The 16,490-nt window shown below is 39.3% G+C and overlaps 2 protein-coding genes across 2 annotated transcripts; one reads left to right on the top strand and one right to left on the bottom strand.

Moving 5' to 3' along the window:
* Positions 1-245: 245 nt before the first annotated feature.
* On the bottom strand, positions 246-2,634 carry LOC134216482 (cuticle protein 8-like). Its single transcript, XM_062695353.1, has 2 exons — positions 2,560-2,634; positions 246-2,502 (listed from the first exon to the last, which is right to left on the bottom strand). Exons 1-2 carry the CDS (start codon positions 2,569-2,571, stop codon positions 1,915-1,917), a joined length of 600 nt encoding a protein of 199 aa, XP_062551337.1. The 5' UTR covers positions 2,572-2,634; the 3' UTR covers positions 246-1,914.
* Positions 2,635-5,381: 2,747 nt separating this feature from the next.
* Positions 5,382-7,107, top strand: LOC134216481 (cuticle protein 8-like). Its single transcript, XM_062695352.1, has 2 exons — positions 5,382-5,456; positions 5,517-7,107. Exons 1-2 carry the CDS (start codon positions 5,445-5,447, stop codon positions 6,102-6,104), a joined length of 600 nt encoding a protein of 199 aa, XP_062551336.1. The 5' UTR covers positions 5,382-5,444; the 3' UTR covers positions 6,105-7,107.
* Positions 7,108-16,490: the final 9,383 nt, after the last annotated feature.

Raw genomic sequence — 16,490 nt, 5'->3', positions numbered from 1 at the left:
GTATCAGTGTGGAAGCAGCCGATAGTTCGTTTTCGGAGTGAAATGATATCCTTTCAGTACTACTTTATTGTACGAGAAAGGTAAAAAAGTATTTTGACAATAATTTCTCAACATAGAGTCCGATCTGGCTAATTTTTAATAATAATATCGGAATAGATCAGTTAGAGATTAGTGATAAAATAAATAAGCGACACTTTTTAGGCGATTTTTCTGTAATTTCATTTGATTTTGCCCATAGCTTCCGAGCCCATAGTGCGATCTGGCCAATTTTCGTCGAATGCGACTTGCGAATTGCGAGTAATTCGGATGAAGATAAGTGCCAAAAAAATGAGTGAAAATTTCTTAGGCGATCTTTCGGTAAAAATAATATTTTGGCTATAACTTCCGAGTTCATAGTATAGGGACACGAATTAAAAAATAATGCAACTATTGGAACAATGTACCAATAATTAAAGTTGTCATTTAAGGACGGAATGTATGGAATGCATGCGACGGAAGCATTTTCTATTAAAATAGATTAGGAAAACTGTGAAATAAATATCCAAGGTGAGTGAAATAAGTATTTGAATAATTCTGGGAAAATGAAAAGTTTTAGAACATACTTAGTTCCTCCACTATTGGATCATTTACCATAATCCAATGGTGATTTTAGAAAACTAAACAGTTCATTTCTGAAATCCCTATTCATGATTTTTTTTAGAATTATCAACCATTTTTTCGTCAAAGTACAGATTGCTGCTGAATCTTCGGATTTCACCTGGAGTGAGAATTATTTTTAAAATTTTACTTATTCAAAATATACCGCGTCACTAATCTATAACTTATCACGCACAACGGTGCCTGTATAAGTATGAAGGATTTTAGAAACTATTTTCCTACAACAAATGCCATTTCAAGTTATATTATGTTTAAAGGTTTTGTCACACCCCAGTAAATAATAAAGCTTTCCATGCATTCTGGAAATGTTTGAAAAAAAAAATTGGAGTAAATCATTTATCAATTATTTTCGCATATAAGTTTAATTTATTCGTTCAGCAGGGCAGAACGATCGCGCGATTTGTCGAAATTTTGTGTTTTGCATTGCGCGGCCGGTAATAAAGTTAATTAGTTCAGTGCGTGTTGGCTCTTGTTTCGGACGGCAGAACGATCACGCGATTTGCCGAAATTTTGTGTTTTGTTTTGTTTTTCCCTTAGGACGGTTCGTAAGTAAATTGATGAATATATTTTATTATTTTTACAGCATATACTGTTATTGACAAACGCTCTATATTGTCGAATAAAGCTCCCTATTATTCACCTTTCCCACTAACACAAATTTTCCTTCCCGAGACATCTATGAAGGTAGTATGGGTTCCCTGCATCTTCACTAGTAGATGTTGAACTAACATTCCTTCCCTTCCTTCCGTGATTGTAAGGACGTGGCCAGGTATACAACTGCTACTGTATAGGAAAAGGTACTAATCCCAAGTATCAATTTGCGACAATATACAGTGGATTGCTCAATTCAAGCTCTGTCTGGTAGGGGGGCGGGTGTCGCGGGAGGGGGTTCTCTTCGTCGACTTCCCCTCATTTGAATGGAGGTGACAGGCAGGGGGTTTCTTTGCAGTTTATCACCTCAGAATGCAAGTTCGCATTGTTTTCTTTCGTTCTGAGGTGATGAACCACAGAGAGATCTGCTGCTTGTCACTTTTGTTTAGGGGAGGGGGGGTCGATGGGGAGAGTCCTCTCTTGCGACTTTCGCCCTTATTCCGGATGGAGCTTGAATTGAGCATTGTATAGCCACCCACGATTTGTACAATCACATATGCTATGCTATGCTATGCTATAAGTTTAATTTATTCGTTCAGCACAGAACAAATTGCCTATTTCATTATCTAAGTTGTCTGACTAAGAGAAGTATCTGGTTAAATCATTCTAATAATAATGACCATTTTGCGAGAGACCATGATGCGAAATTGGGGCGGCAATGTGTGAGATATGCGCAATTGGTGCCGCCTGATGCGAGATGGTGGCATGATGCACTGGAGCGACAGCATGAGAAGCAATATGCACTGGCTGGGCAATAACTTTGTGCACTGGCTGGGCGATCTTCACGTGCGTTGGCTCCCGACGAACGACAGCATTGAATCCGGAGTGATGATCGGCGTGGTAGTCAACAATGCGCTGATGTCCATCAGAATCAATCAGACTGTACTGTCCGTGGACCTCATCTCCGTGGCGTGTCTCATGTTGGCTTTTGATGTCTCCGGTGTGTTCATCGTGGACTGCGTAGGAGAATTCGTAGTTAGCCGGGGCGTGTTGCTCAACTTCTTTCACGATGGTGTGGTGGACAGGTGCGGCGTGAATTGCAGCCACATGATGCACCGGAGCAGCTTGAATAGCAGCCAAGTGATGAACTGGAGCGGCATGGTGATGTTGGATAGACTGATGTGAAGAAGCGTATCCATGCTCTGGGATCAATCCAGCGCTGGCAGCTACGACCAAGGTGGCCAATAGAACTAACTATAAAAAAACGTTTATAAATATTTAAAAAAAGTCATACATCTATCGGAGACTTACTTTGAATGCCATTTTGAAATTACCTTTACTGAAGAACTTATTCTCGAGGAATGATGCTAAGGATAACGATTTCACCACTTTTATACCACCTAAAGCAAGAATTTTCTTAACGAATTTTACACACCATTATTATGGTGTCCAGCTGCCCTTGATGATAGCGTTCAACTTTCTCTGTACAAGCGAGCCTCCATACCAGCCTTCAAAACACACCCGCGAAAACTATTTTCGGATTTCATTTTTTTTAAATTTTTACTTCCATTGTGCAATTTGTCACCACGAAGAACTTGTTTCGAGACATTCAGTCATTACTGCTTGAACAAAAAACGGCTGCTAGTAGGTAATGAAAGTGAAAAAAAAAATAATTGGTCCGTGTTTGCATCCGCATAACTTGAAACGGCCGGATGATATTTCTTCATTCATACAGCCAATCTGGCCAATCTATGCTTTATAAATAGGGATATTTTTTCATGTCAAAATCACGAGTTGTATATAGTGAAAATCTCAAAAACTTGAATAAGGATTTATATGGGAACTGTGCATAGGCAGTGGATAACGCGCATTCTCGCTTACTATGCAGGACAACGCAACGTCTACCGACAACTAGTACGGTAAGAATGTATAATCTGCCCCGCTATTTAATTAGTTTCTTAAGCAACTGCTGCTGGGTACGCCGTCATCGGTTCCGACATCCAATTTTATTTATTAACTAGCAGACCCGACGAACTTCCTTTCGTCTAAAATTGATTTATTCTCTGATTAGATCTCGAGTTCTGCAGAAATTTCCGTTTCATTTGTATGGGAGCCCCCTTTATCAGAAGGGGGAGGTGTTTTGAACTACCACAGAAACATAGCTTCGGTTCCAAAACCTCCATATGCCAGATTTGGTTCCATTTGCTTGGTTAATTATCAGAGTTAAGAAGCAATTGGTGCTTCATTTGTATGGGAGACCCCTTTTCCAAAGCAGGGAGGGGTCTCGGACCGTCTTAAGAACCTTCCCCGACCCCAAAAACCTCTGAATACAAATTTTCACGCTGATCGGTTTAGTAATTTCCGAGTCTGTAAGGCTCAGACAGACAGAAATTCATTTTTATGTAGGAGAGCTGTTCCGTTTTCCATCTCACTGAACATATATTCATCTCATAGCAAAACAAAGAAATACAGCGCCAATCTCGTCGCTTCTTTTTGATAACACGTGTGCTCACTCGTGAAAAAATCACAAAAATAAGAAACAAACCAAATTCCTTTTCATTGATTTGTTTTTGATGGGATGGAATTCCCATTGCCGTTTCTTTTCTTCTCACGTAAATTTTACTCAGTTTTCGTCAAAAGTGGGACTACTCATAGCTATGAGAGGAAAGAGACGGCAATACAATTTTACTCAGTTAGTGAGTAGATTAAAGTTAGCGTATCTGATCGTTAAATAAACGAACATCCACTCGGCAGACACGGTCGAAACAAGCGCTATCTTCAATAATCGAGCAAGTAAGTACAGTCTGTGTTTTAGTTGTGGCGAAGTGGTTAAGATAGCGAATCAGTGTTCGGGAAAATATGTTAGACACGCGTTGCGTTTCCGTCTTTGTATCATCATGAATATGGCGTCGTAGAACAGAAATAATAAGTCGTTTACTAAGGCGATTTCAAATAGATTTCCTTCCCAACTAATATACTATTACTTTCCAGTGCGCTCATGGAGATGCAGAGGATTCCTCGGTCTCTTGTAGCAATGAGTGTCGAGCTAATTTTCCTCCCCTTATCCTAATTGACTGTGAGGACAAGGCCGGCATCGTTTATGTCCTTAAATTAAGGTCACTCCTGACGGAATCCAATTTTCAAAGTACTCGCGTTTTCAAGGGCACACCATTCGATACGGAAGCAACGCACAACTGTCATTTTTATTTTTTCACGCATGCAGCGACGCAGCAAAGCTCCCCCTCCCTGCTTTGGTCTTCCATACAAATGAAGCACCAATTGCTTCTTAACTCTGATAATTAACCAAGCAAATGGAACCAAATCTGGCATATGGAGGTTTTGGAACCGAAACTATGATTCTGTGGTAGTTCAAAACACCTCCCCCTTCTGAAAAAGGAGGCTCCCATACAAATGAAACGGAAATTTCTGCAGAACTCGAGATCTAATCAGAGAATAAATCAATTTTAGACGAAAGGAAGTTCGTCGGGTCTGCTAGTTAATAAATAAAATTGGATGTCGGAACCGATGACGGCGTACCCAGCAGCAGTTGCTTCAGAAACTATTTAAATAGCGGGGCAGATTATACATTCTTACCGTACTAGTTGTCGGTAGACGTTGCGTTGTCCTGCATAGTAAGCGAGAATGCTCGTTATCCACTGCCTATGCACAGTTCCCATATAAATCCTTATTCAAGTTTTTGAGATTTTCACTAAAAACAACTCGTGATTTTGACATGAAAAAATATCCCTATTTATAAAGCATAGATTGGCCAGATTGGCTGTATGAATGAAGAAATATCATACCGCCGTTTCAAGTTATGCGGATGCAAACACGGACCAATTATTTTTTTTTTCACTTTCATTACCTACTAGCTGCTATAGCCGTTTTTTTGTTCAAGCAGCAATGACTGAATGTCTCAAAACAAGTTCTTCGTGGTGACAAATTGCACAATGGAAGTAAAAATTAAAAAAAATGAAATCCGAAAATAGTTTTCGCGGGTGTGTTTTGAAGGCTGGTATGGAGGCTCGCTTGTACAGAGAAAGTTGAACGCTATCATCAAGGGCAGCTGGACACCATAATAATGGTGGTTAAAATTCGTTAAGAAAATTCTTGCTTTAGGTGGTATAAAAGTGGTGAAATCGTTATCCTTAGCATCATTCCTCGAGAATAAGTTCTTCAGTAAAGGTAATTTCAAAATGGCATTCAAAGTAAGTCTCCGATAGATGTATGACTTTTTTTTTCAAATAATTATGAACGTTTTTTTATAGTTAGTTCTATTGGCCACCTTGGTCGTAGCTGCCAGCGCTGGATTGATCCCAGAGCATGGATACGCTTCTTCACATCAGTCTATCCAACATCACCATGCCGCTCCAGTTCATCACTTGGCTGCTATTCAAGCTGCTCCGGTGCATCATGTGGCTGCAATTCACGCCGCACCTGTCCACCACACCATCGTGAAAGAAGTTGAGCAACACGCCCCGGCTAACTACGAATTCTCCTACGCAGTCCACGATGAACACACCGGAGACATCAAAAGCCAACATGAGACACGCCACGGAGATGAGGTCCACGGACAGTACAGTCTGATTGATTCTGATGGACATCATCGCATTGTTGACTACCACGCCGATCATCACTCCGGATTCAATGCTGTCGTTCGTCGGGAGCCAACGCACGTCAAGATCGCCCAGCCAGTGCACAAAGTTATTGCCCAGCCAGTGCATATTGCTTCTCATGCTGTCGCTCCAGTGCATCATGCCACCATCTCGCATCAGGCGGCACCAATTGCGCATATCTCACACATTGCCGCCCCAATTTCGCATCATGGTCTCTCGCAAAATGGTCATTATTATTAGAATGATTTAACCAGATATTTCTCTTAGTCAGACAACTTAGATAATGAAATAGGCAATTTGTTCTGTGCTGAACGAATAAATTAAACTTATATGCGAAAATAATTGATAAATGATTTACTCCAATTTTTTTTTCAAACATTTATTATTTACTGGGGTGTGACAAAACCTTTAAACATCATATAACTTGAAATGGCATTTGTTGTAGGAAAATAGTTTCTAAAATCCTTCATACTTATACAGGCACCGTTGTGCGTGATAAGTTATAGATTAGTGACGCGGTATATTTTGAATAAGTAAAACTCTCGGGGAGTGTTTCGTGGCAGCGCACATCTGTAGTCAGGGGCTCCGTAGGTCGCAAGTATCTTTTGCGGAAAATTTCACCATTATTTTAAAAATAATTCTCACTCCAGGTGAAATCCGAAGATTCAGCAGCAATCTGTACTTTGACGAAAAAATGGTTGATAATTCTAAAAAAAAATCATGAATAGGGATTTCAGAAATGAACTGTTTAGTTTTCTAAAATCACCATTGGATTATGGTAAATGATCCAATAGTGGAGGAACTAAGTATGTTCTAAAACTTTTCATTTTCCCAGAATTATTCAAATACTTATTTCACTCACCTTGGATATTTATTTCATAGTTTTCCTAATCTATTTTAATAGAAAATGCTTCCGTCGCATGCATTCCATACATTCCGTCCTTAAATGACAACTTTAATTATTGGTACATTGTTCCAATAGTTGCATTATTTTTTTAATTCGTGTCCCTATACTATGAACTCGGAAGTTATAGCCAAAATATTATTTTTCCCGATAGATCGCCTAAGAAATTTTCACTCATTTTTTTGGCACTTATCTTCAACCGAATTACTCGCAATTCGCAAGTCGCATTCGACGCAGAATACAGACCCATTGTTTCCTTTTGAAAATTGGCCAGATCGCACTATGGGCTCGGAAGCTATGGGCAAAATCAAATTAAATTACAGAAAAATCGCCTAAAAAGTGTCGCTTATTATTTTATCACTTATCTCTAACTGATCTATTCCGATATCTATCTATATAATAAAAATGAAATGGTCTGTGTTCGTATCCGCATAACTCGAAAACGGCTGGATGGATTTTCTTCTTTCCTTCAGCAGATATGTTCATTTTGGTTTCCGACGGGTTTATATAATATTTGCTCATGAGAAAATTACGGGCAATGTTGATTAAATCTTCAAAAACTAAAATTAGGATTCCTATGGGCATTTTGTATGGGTAGTCCAGAACGCGCATTCTAGCCTACTATGCAGGACAACGTCTGCCGGGTCGACTAGTTATTATTAAAAATTAGCCAGAACGGACTCTATGTTGAGAAATTATTGTCAAAATACTTTTTTACCTTTCTCGTACAATAAAGTAGTACTGAAAGGATATCATTTCACTCCGAAAACGAACTATCGGCTGCTTCCACACTGATACTCTTCCATCCCTTTTCATACGGCAGAAGGAAGTCGTAATATTTATGTCATCACAAATATTGCCCTCCACTCGCTTTCAAATTCACTTCTATATAATACCCGGGATCGACACTTTTGCTTTGTAAATGTCAAATATTGCAGCAACTCACACGAATTTATGTTAAATCGTCATGAATTTCTTCACAACTCAACAGCTTTTAGCATATTATTGATTTTTGAAATATCCCCATGAAAATTATTTTTTTCCCTACATATAAACACAGCCCATTCTAGATCGAATCGAACCGTGCATGTATCATACTAATCGGTTCATCCATTTGTGAGTTATATTGCCTCAAAGGAAATACAAACTCAAACAGATTTTTCGTACCTGCCGTAATCTAACGGAACTATCTAGTCTATACGTTCGCCTGTAATTCTATCATAAACATGTACGTCTAAGTTTAGAAGATAATATTAGTATTTCCATAACATTGTATAGTTTTAAGGAAATTCTAATAGGTTAAAAAAAACAAATTTGAGTCCAACCCCTTAAACCTAATGTTGACTCCCTCCGCATTGAACTGCTATCGTTATGTAGTTTTCATTCTCTGTGTTTGATAACAACGGCTGGAATGAAAGATATGCCAGATCTAATCCAACTCAAATTTTGTGTTGTTTGATCCAACCGTGAACCAAAGAAAAGGAACGAGATTCGGGAAAAAATTTCCAGTTGCGTTATTTTAATCTACTGAACGATGGGAATGAGATTTTCTTTTTCTGTAGTGTAGTCGAAACTTCAGTATAACAAACCTCCAAGAATGATATCCTTAAAATATATTACGTGGTTAAAATTGGTTTGTCAAAAATATTGGAAAAGGAAACATTTTGTCGAAATTCATATTAGTATAAAGTAAATCCGGGTGAGATGCCGCGTCGGTATAGATGCCGCACTTCAGAGATCTGGTAGAAGGAACTTGATTTATTGGCACAAATATACGTGAGAATAGCTCTGGACGAGAACAGCTTCCCTGGGAAGCTTACCAGACTGATCAAAGCAACGGTGGGTGGTGTGCAAAACTGTGTGAAGATCTCGGGCGAACACTCCAGTTCGTTCGAATCGCGCCGGGGACTAAGACAAGGTGATGGACTTTCGTGCCTGTTGTTCAACATTGCGCTAGAAGGTGTCATGCGGAGAGCCGGGTGTAACAGCCGGGGTACGATTTTCAACAGATCCAGTCAATTTATTTGCTTCGCGGATGACATGGACATTGTCGGCCGAACATTTGCAAAGGTGGCAGAACTGTACACCCGCCTGAAACGTGAAACAACAAAAGTTGGACTGGTGGTGAATGCGTCAAAGACAAAGTACATGCTTGTGGGCGGAACCGAGCGCGACAGGGCCCGCCTGGGAAGCAGTGTTACGATAGACGGGGATACCTTCAAGGTGGTCGAGGAATTCGTCTACCTCGGATCCTTGCTAACGGCTGACAACAACGTTAGTCGTGAAATACGAAGGCGCATCATCTGTGGAAGTCGGGCCTACTACGGGCTCCAGAAGAAACTGCGGTCGAAAAAGATTCGCCACCGCACCAAATGTGTCATGTACAAGACGCTTATAAGACCGGTTGTCCTCTACGGACATGAAACATGGACAATGCTCGAGGAGGACTTGCAAGCACTCGGAGTATTCGAGAGACGGGTGCTTAGGACCATCTTTGGCGGTGTGCAAGAAGACGGTGTGTGGCGGCGAAGAATGAACCATGAGCTCGCCCAACTCTACGGCGAACCCAGTATCCAGAAGGTAGCTAAAGTCGGAAGGGTACGATGGGCAGGACATGTTGCAAGAATGCCGGACAGCAACCCTGCAAAGATGGTGTTCGCTTCCGATCCGGCAGGTACGAGACGGCGTGGAGCGCAGCGAGCGAGATGGGCAGACCAGGTGCAGAACGACTTGGCGAGCGTGGGGCGTATCCGAGGATGGAGAGATGCGGCCTCGAACCGTGCATTGTGGCGTCAAATTGTTGATTCAGTGTTATCTGTTTAGATGTTAAATAAATAAATGAATGAATACGTGAGAATGTGTCTTTTGTAGCAAAAATAATAACGTAAGTAGTAACTGATCATTGTTATCAGTCAAAAAAGTGATATGATGATCATGCTGCGTCGCAGCATGCGTGAAATAATAAAAATGACAGTTGTGAGTTGTTTCCGTTTTGAGTGGTGTGCCCTTGAAAACGCTAGTACTTTAAAATTTGAATTCTGTGAGGATTGTCCTTAAAAATGCTGTTCTAATCATCACCTAATCATTTAATTTTGCGACATTTATTTGTAAAGAAATAGTATAAAGATTTTTGTTGTCTGTTGCTTATTAAAAATTAGAATTTGGAAGCTTGAAGAAGAAGAAGAAGAAGAAGAAGAAGAAGAAGAAGAAGAAGAAGAAGAAGAAGAAGAAGAAGAATTATTTCCAATATGTCGAATGTCTATATATCAATAAAAAACTGGCACCGAATATACATTTTCCAGCGTTAAGCCATTAATTGCTTCATATTTGTGCTGTTTTGATCTCTCTAAAGAACTTTCATCTATACATTTTATAATGAGCGAGAAAGGAATTATCACCGCTAGGTGGATTAATCTGTTTTTTTTTCTATTCTGATTGATCATTTTCATAACTAAATTGTCTTTGAATATTTTTTATTACTCTGACAAAAAATAGTTTCAGGTTTTTACTTTCATACATCTATTGTTTTTGGCTTTCTCGTATACTAAGTATACGTAAAGGCTATATGTTCACTCTAAAAACAAACTTTTTATAGAAGGCTCGGAAACCCATAGTGTTATATACCAATCAACTCAGCTCGACGAATTGAGGTGATGTCTGTGTGTGTGTGCGTGTGTGTGTGTGTATGTGTGTGTGTATGTGCGCACCAAAAGAGCAAAAAGTTTAGCTCACTTTTTTTGCACTTACCCTCAACCAATTTACTCGCAACAGGTTTACGCATTACGCATTCGACGCAGTATACTGCCCCATTGTTTCCTATTGAAAATTGGCCGGATCGGACTATGGGCTTGGAAGTTATGGCCAAAATACTTTTCCTCATAAAAAAGCGCGTAAAAAAGTCTAGCTCACTTTTAATGCACTTACCCTAAACGGATTGTCTCACAACAGGCTGCATTCGACGCAGTATCTTACTCCATTGTTTCCTATTGAAAAGTGGACGGATCGGACAATGGGTTTGGTAGTTATGGCCAAAATACTTTTTCTCATAAAAAAGCGCGTAAAAAAGTCTAGCTCATTTTTAATGCACTTACCCTGAACGGATTCCCTCACAACAGACTGCATTCGACGCAGTATACTGCCCCATTGTTTCCTATTGAAAATTGGACGGATCGGACAATAGGCTTGGTAGTTATGGCCAAAATACTATTTTTTACCGCACGAGAAAGGCATCATCACCGCTAGGTGGATTAATCTGGGTTTTTTCTTTTATACAGACGGCAGGTGACATCGAAGGCAGAATCGAGCAGCGACTCAAATTTCTTACCGAGAAATTTGGCAGTGTTTCTCTACAGCCCCAAATTGTCGTAGTGGGCTCGGCGATAATGGTCATTTTCCGACAGCGATAATGGTCATTTTCGGTGGCGCTGAGTTAACTGCGGATAATATTCTACATGCTGTGTGCATTTCCATGCACATAACATATGTGTTGAACCTGCAATATACTCCGGACTGCAAACCGCTATGGCTTTCATTCAGTCATTTTTTTTTAAATACCAGCGTCTATCTTGCAGCTCCAAAAAAGCACACGAGATTTACTTGAATCAATGGATGAGTAACACAAGTTAAATGTACCGTCGTTCGGGGTGACATTGGGCCTAGGGGGTAAGATTGGGCCAAAAACGAAAAATGTTTCAACTCCTAATATCTCAGAAACTGTTACGAATTTGGATGAAAACTTCAAACGGTTCGAAAACATATTAAAATTCACGTCTAGGAAATCACAAAACAAATTCCAAGGATTAATTGTGCTCGTACCATAATGCTTGGAATTTGAATGTAAAACTATTGATCGAATTAACCCGTATTAAAATAGTGTCAGTAATGCCCCACAAATCTATTACATAACTAAATTTTAGATCGATGGATACCTGGTGATCATGTTACGATAATCTGTTTGTTGTTTTATCGAATTTTATGAATATTTATTTAGCATTCTTGCTTTTTCGTAGCAACGAGCAATGCATGCAAAAAAGGGGTGAGATTGGGCCAAGCTTTTGGCTGATTTGCCATACATAGTTGGTAAAAGCCTTAATGTAGGCAATTATTTTTATTGAACGATTGAGTCGTTGCATCGTCACCGCTGAACTTTATTGTATGTGGCCCAATGTCACCCCCTGTGAGGGGTGAGAATGGGCCAATTTTAAACAACATATAACTTCGAAGAATTTCTCTCATTTATTGACGTAAACTACGTCTAAGGGGAAGACTCGGATACAGGGTGACAAATGAAAATTTCCAAATTCGAGACCGTCACGAAATCATGTAAGATTTTGAACTTGAATAGCGCCTTTATCTTCCGATGGATTTTTGAGATTTATATATCAATCGACTCGGAAATTCTCTACCAATTTGTCAATTATATTGAAACTTTGGGTTATGAACGTTAAAATAGGGTATCCGATCATTTTGGCAGCACCTTCTTTTCTTGTCCGCAAGAGTCTCGTTTCGGCCGTCGCCGTTCAGTGCGGTTGGCTTTTTGACTCTGCTCTTTGTGCGGTGTTTCGCACAAAAAGTAGAACAATGGAGCCGTACCAGTGACCGCGGTCGAAACAAAGGTAACAAAAATGCGTAAAGTAGTGCATGGTGCATAACAAGTGATGCAGATTGGGGCATGAGACGATCAATTGCTATCAATGCCAATGCTCTTGCTAGTAATGCAATCATCGCAATGTTATTTCACAAACATGTTTATATTTAAAAACGACTTTGGAAAAATGTTGAACTTTTTTTTTTGCAAACTGAAAACTAATTTTATTTATTAAAAATTATGGTCTACGCAAGGTCAAGCTCTACTGGTCTCCGCAAAGTCAAGAGGGAGGGGGTAATCTTCTTCTTCTTCTATTGAATCGAGCGGCGTGAAAATTTGAATGCAGAGGTTTTTGGGGCCGGGGAAGGTTCTTAAGATGGTTCGAGACCCCTCTCTTCTTTGAAACCTGGCTCCTATACAAATGAAACATCAATTTCACCATAACTCGAGATCAAGCAAATGGAACCAAATCTGGCGTGTGGATGTTTTGGAAGGGTAGATATATTTCTGTGGTGGTTTGCAACGCCTCCCCCTTCTGGAAAGGAGGGCTCCCATACAAATGAACTAAAAATTTCAGCATAACTCGAGAACTAATCAGAGAATTAATCAATTTTAGGCAAAACAAAGTTCGTCGGGTCTGCTAGTAAAAAATGAATATTAAAATGAAAAAAAAAATCCTTGGATTTGTTAAAGAATGTTTTGAAAGTTCGTGGGTGCAATCATGCGGTACTTATTGTACACGACAAAAGCTTCGGAACGCATACGTTCTTGAGACGGGTTATATGAGTTACAATAGAGCTATCACCTTCTTGCTCCCTGATTCAAAAGTCTTGCAATGATAATATTAAAATGGTTGCACGAATATTTTATCCATAGTGACACTCAGTGTTGGTAGAATCATACTCAAATCTGAATCATCGAAGTTTCATGCACGAGCTATCTCGCCTGCGATTCTGTAGGTGGAGCATCGATTTCACCATTGAGTTTCTCGGCCAGAATCGCTTCGCTCACTCACCGAAAAATGATTTCGTTCTAAGAAGCGTCAAAACGCAATCGAGGCGTTGTTTTAGACGAAAAACAGATAATTCAATGCATTCAACAATGAAGAACACGTAAATATCATGCAATGATGCAAATTGCGATTCGAATCATGAGCAAATCTATGGGCCATGATTCTGATGGGATTTTACTCACGCATGGTTTGAATCGCCGATGAGATTTAAGATTTTGAGATTTTACCAACACTGGTGACACTGCCAGACAGTGGGAGTTAGATTGTAATAACACACACACCCTCTTTTCCCGTCCGCAACGTTTACTACTCGCGCGCATCACAACCAAATTAATTGGGTTTTGGTACATGATTGACATTTTATGATTTCTAGTGATGCACCACGAAAAACAAGATATGCCTATGATTGGAATGTTTCTGAATAATAAATGTTGCAAACGGAAAAGAGGATTCTCCCCTAGTGCTTCTTCTATTGAAATATTTCATCAAATGCTTTAGAACCCAAATGTAGGCAATTCGGATCCAAGAAGGAATAAATTTGGATTTTCATAGTAAATTTTTTAAACAATTGTCGTATCCAACAATTTTCATATCTTAAGATATGCTGTTCGAAACCAGTGACATAAGTAATCAAATGAATTTTCTAAAAATATTCATGCCTGATGGCACTACAATCCTCACTGAACAAAACTGCCTTACGTAGTTAACGTTGGGCGGTTGTGTCTTGTACATAACCCTTCTGATTTTTATTTTTTCCCCACACAGTGGTAAATTTATTGTTCAAGCTTGTACCTAACTAATTACAACTTGATTCCAATATTAACTACTAGAGCTTTGTAACATTTACTTGGAGCATACCACATTTTGGCCCAATGACACCCCCGTAGACGGTAAAACAAAATAAATTTAATGAAAATCCAAAAATGTGTTTCATCATAAGCTTCTACAGATTCACAATGTCAAAAACATGTTTTTATATATGGTACCCTAAAAAGTCGCACCCGATTTCCTTAAATTAAAGAAACTCCGAAGCATGTACAGTGAGGATAGTTTTATAGTCCAGAGAATACTATTCAACTGGTCAGCTGTGCATATTTGTTGTTTCTTGGCCAATCACGGCTAGCAACTACGATGTGTACAGTGAATCAAGCTAAGCTAAACTAACCAAACGGCTTTTCTGGCATAATAACTAATTATGCCAAACGACCGTAAACACGGAAGCTTGAGCATACCCAAAAAATCCACATTGTCGCAAGAAGAAAATAAGATTATTGAGTACATTCAAAGTTAATTGCCTATATGCCGGGTATTAAGCCACCCGGAGTGGAAATTGATTACTATGTCTGAAACTTGATTATGCATATGTACAACATGTGATAGATTTAGTTCGGAAAAGGTATTGGAGGGTAACCGCCCCTTCGGTGTAGGAGCCGGACAATACTAAATACTTATCCTACTTGGTTGACATGTGTACAAAAATACATTTGAGAGAGTTAGTTCTGAAAATGTATTGCGAGAGATCGGCTGGTACCTGGTGCTGGGAATTTGGTTTCATCAGTACCCGCTAAGCTGCGGTGGACGACGGTAGGGAAGGGAAAGTAGGGAAAGCACCTGTCATGCGAACTGGGGTCGTGGGATCAAAGCCCACCGAAGGGGCGGTTACCCTCCAATACCTTTTCCGAACTAAATCTATCACATGTTGTACATATGCATAATCAAGTTTCAGACATAGTAAGATTATTGATATTAACCCGAATTATGTATCGCTAAATAAACAACATCTCATTTATTTCTATAAATTAAAATCATAACTAGGGGAACTGTTTCGTTTTTCATCTCACAGCACAAAAAAAAATTTAGATTTTATTTTTTTTTCAAAGGGAGGACCCTTGGCAAAAAAAAAGTTTTTTGGATAACTCTGGAACGCAATGGCCGATCGAACTAATGTCGAATTCGTTTTTAAAAAGTTCCAACCTAGGTTGGAACCAGTTCCAACCTAAGTGCTGTCTAAGTGTTTTTTTATTCGCTCAGGTTGGAACTAGGTTCGCACTAGTTCCAACCCCAAAGCTGTCGGGTTCGCACTGTGTTGTTTCACGGTTTCGCACCGGGTTCACCAATACAACTGTACTTCAACTGTCAAAACCACGTGAGTGGGTGGGACTGGGCGGAATAAACAAGCAGAAGGGAGAACGAAACTGTCTGTTTATTAAAATGAAAGGCGCGTAGAAAACCTTTTTTTTCCGATAATTTTGTGATATTTGTTATTGTAGTTTAAAATTAAATTAAACCGGTACTGTTGTCTAGATTCAGTTTTAAAAACAGTTGTGAGGGAATGTATGTATTCATAAGTTCATTCGGGTTTTCCTTACTGATTGTGTCCTAAATTAGGTCGGTGGATGCAATTATGTAGTTTTGGAATTCCTCTTGAAACCCGTTCTCAAAATCCGCTAAGAATTGTCAGAAAAATATATTTGAGGAATACCGAATAGAATTATTTCTTATGCAGAATTTCTTTTGAAATTCTTCCAAAAACTCTTTCGTGCATTTCAGAATTGTCTTCGGAAATTCTGCCAAAAATTACTTCAGAAATTCTTTCAGTAATTCTTTCTTGAATTTTTGGCGAAATCTTTCAGGTATTCCTTCATATTTTTTCCAAGGGATCCTTTCGAGATAAATTCCTTTGGAAATTCTTCTAGGAATATCTTTGAATACTGTTCCAGGATTTTCTCTGGAAGTTGCTCCAGGAATTAATCTGGAAATTCCTACAATGATTCCTTCAGGAAATCTTTCTGGAATACAGGAACTTACTCAAAGTTTCCTTCAGGAATTGCTCCGCAAGTTTCGTACATAAGTTTCCCGGAAGTACCTTGAGCAATTCCTCCGGGAGATTCTTGAAAATTGAAAATGCACGGGGCCCAAAATCCGGTGGAAAATTTTCCCGAGGTGTGAGGCTACCTTTATCAGGAGAGGTAGCGAGGAAGGAAAATTAGCGAATCCTGGAGAATTATTACATGCTTCAGAGTGTTCTCCGGAAAAAAAAACGTTTGCGGAAATAGATGATTTTTTATAGAATAGAAAATCTCTTTTACATGAATTCTATACGGAATTCTTGGTATAAAAATG

This window comes from Armigeres subalbatus, chromosome 2 (genome assembly GCF_024139115.2).
Source record: "Armigeres subalbatus isolate Guangzhou_Male chromosome 2, GZ_Asu_2, whole genome shotgun sequence".
Lineage (NCBI taxonomy): Eukaryota > Metazoa > Arthropoda > Insecta > Diptera > Culicidae > Armigeres > Armigeres subalbatus.
Note: the sequence above shows the minus strand (reverse complement) of the source record. Positions and strands in the feature narration are given on the sequence as shown.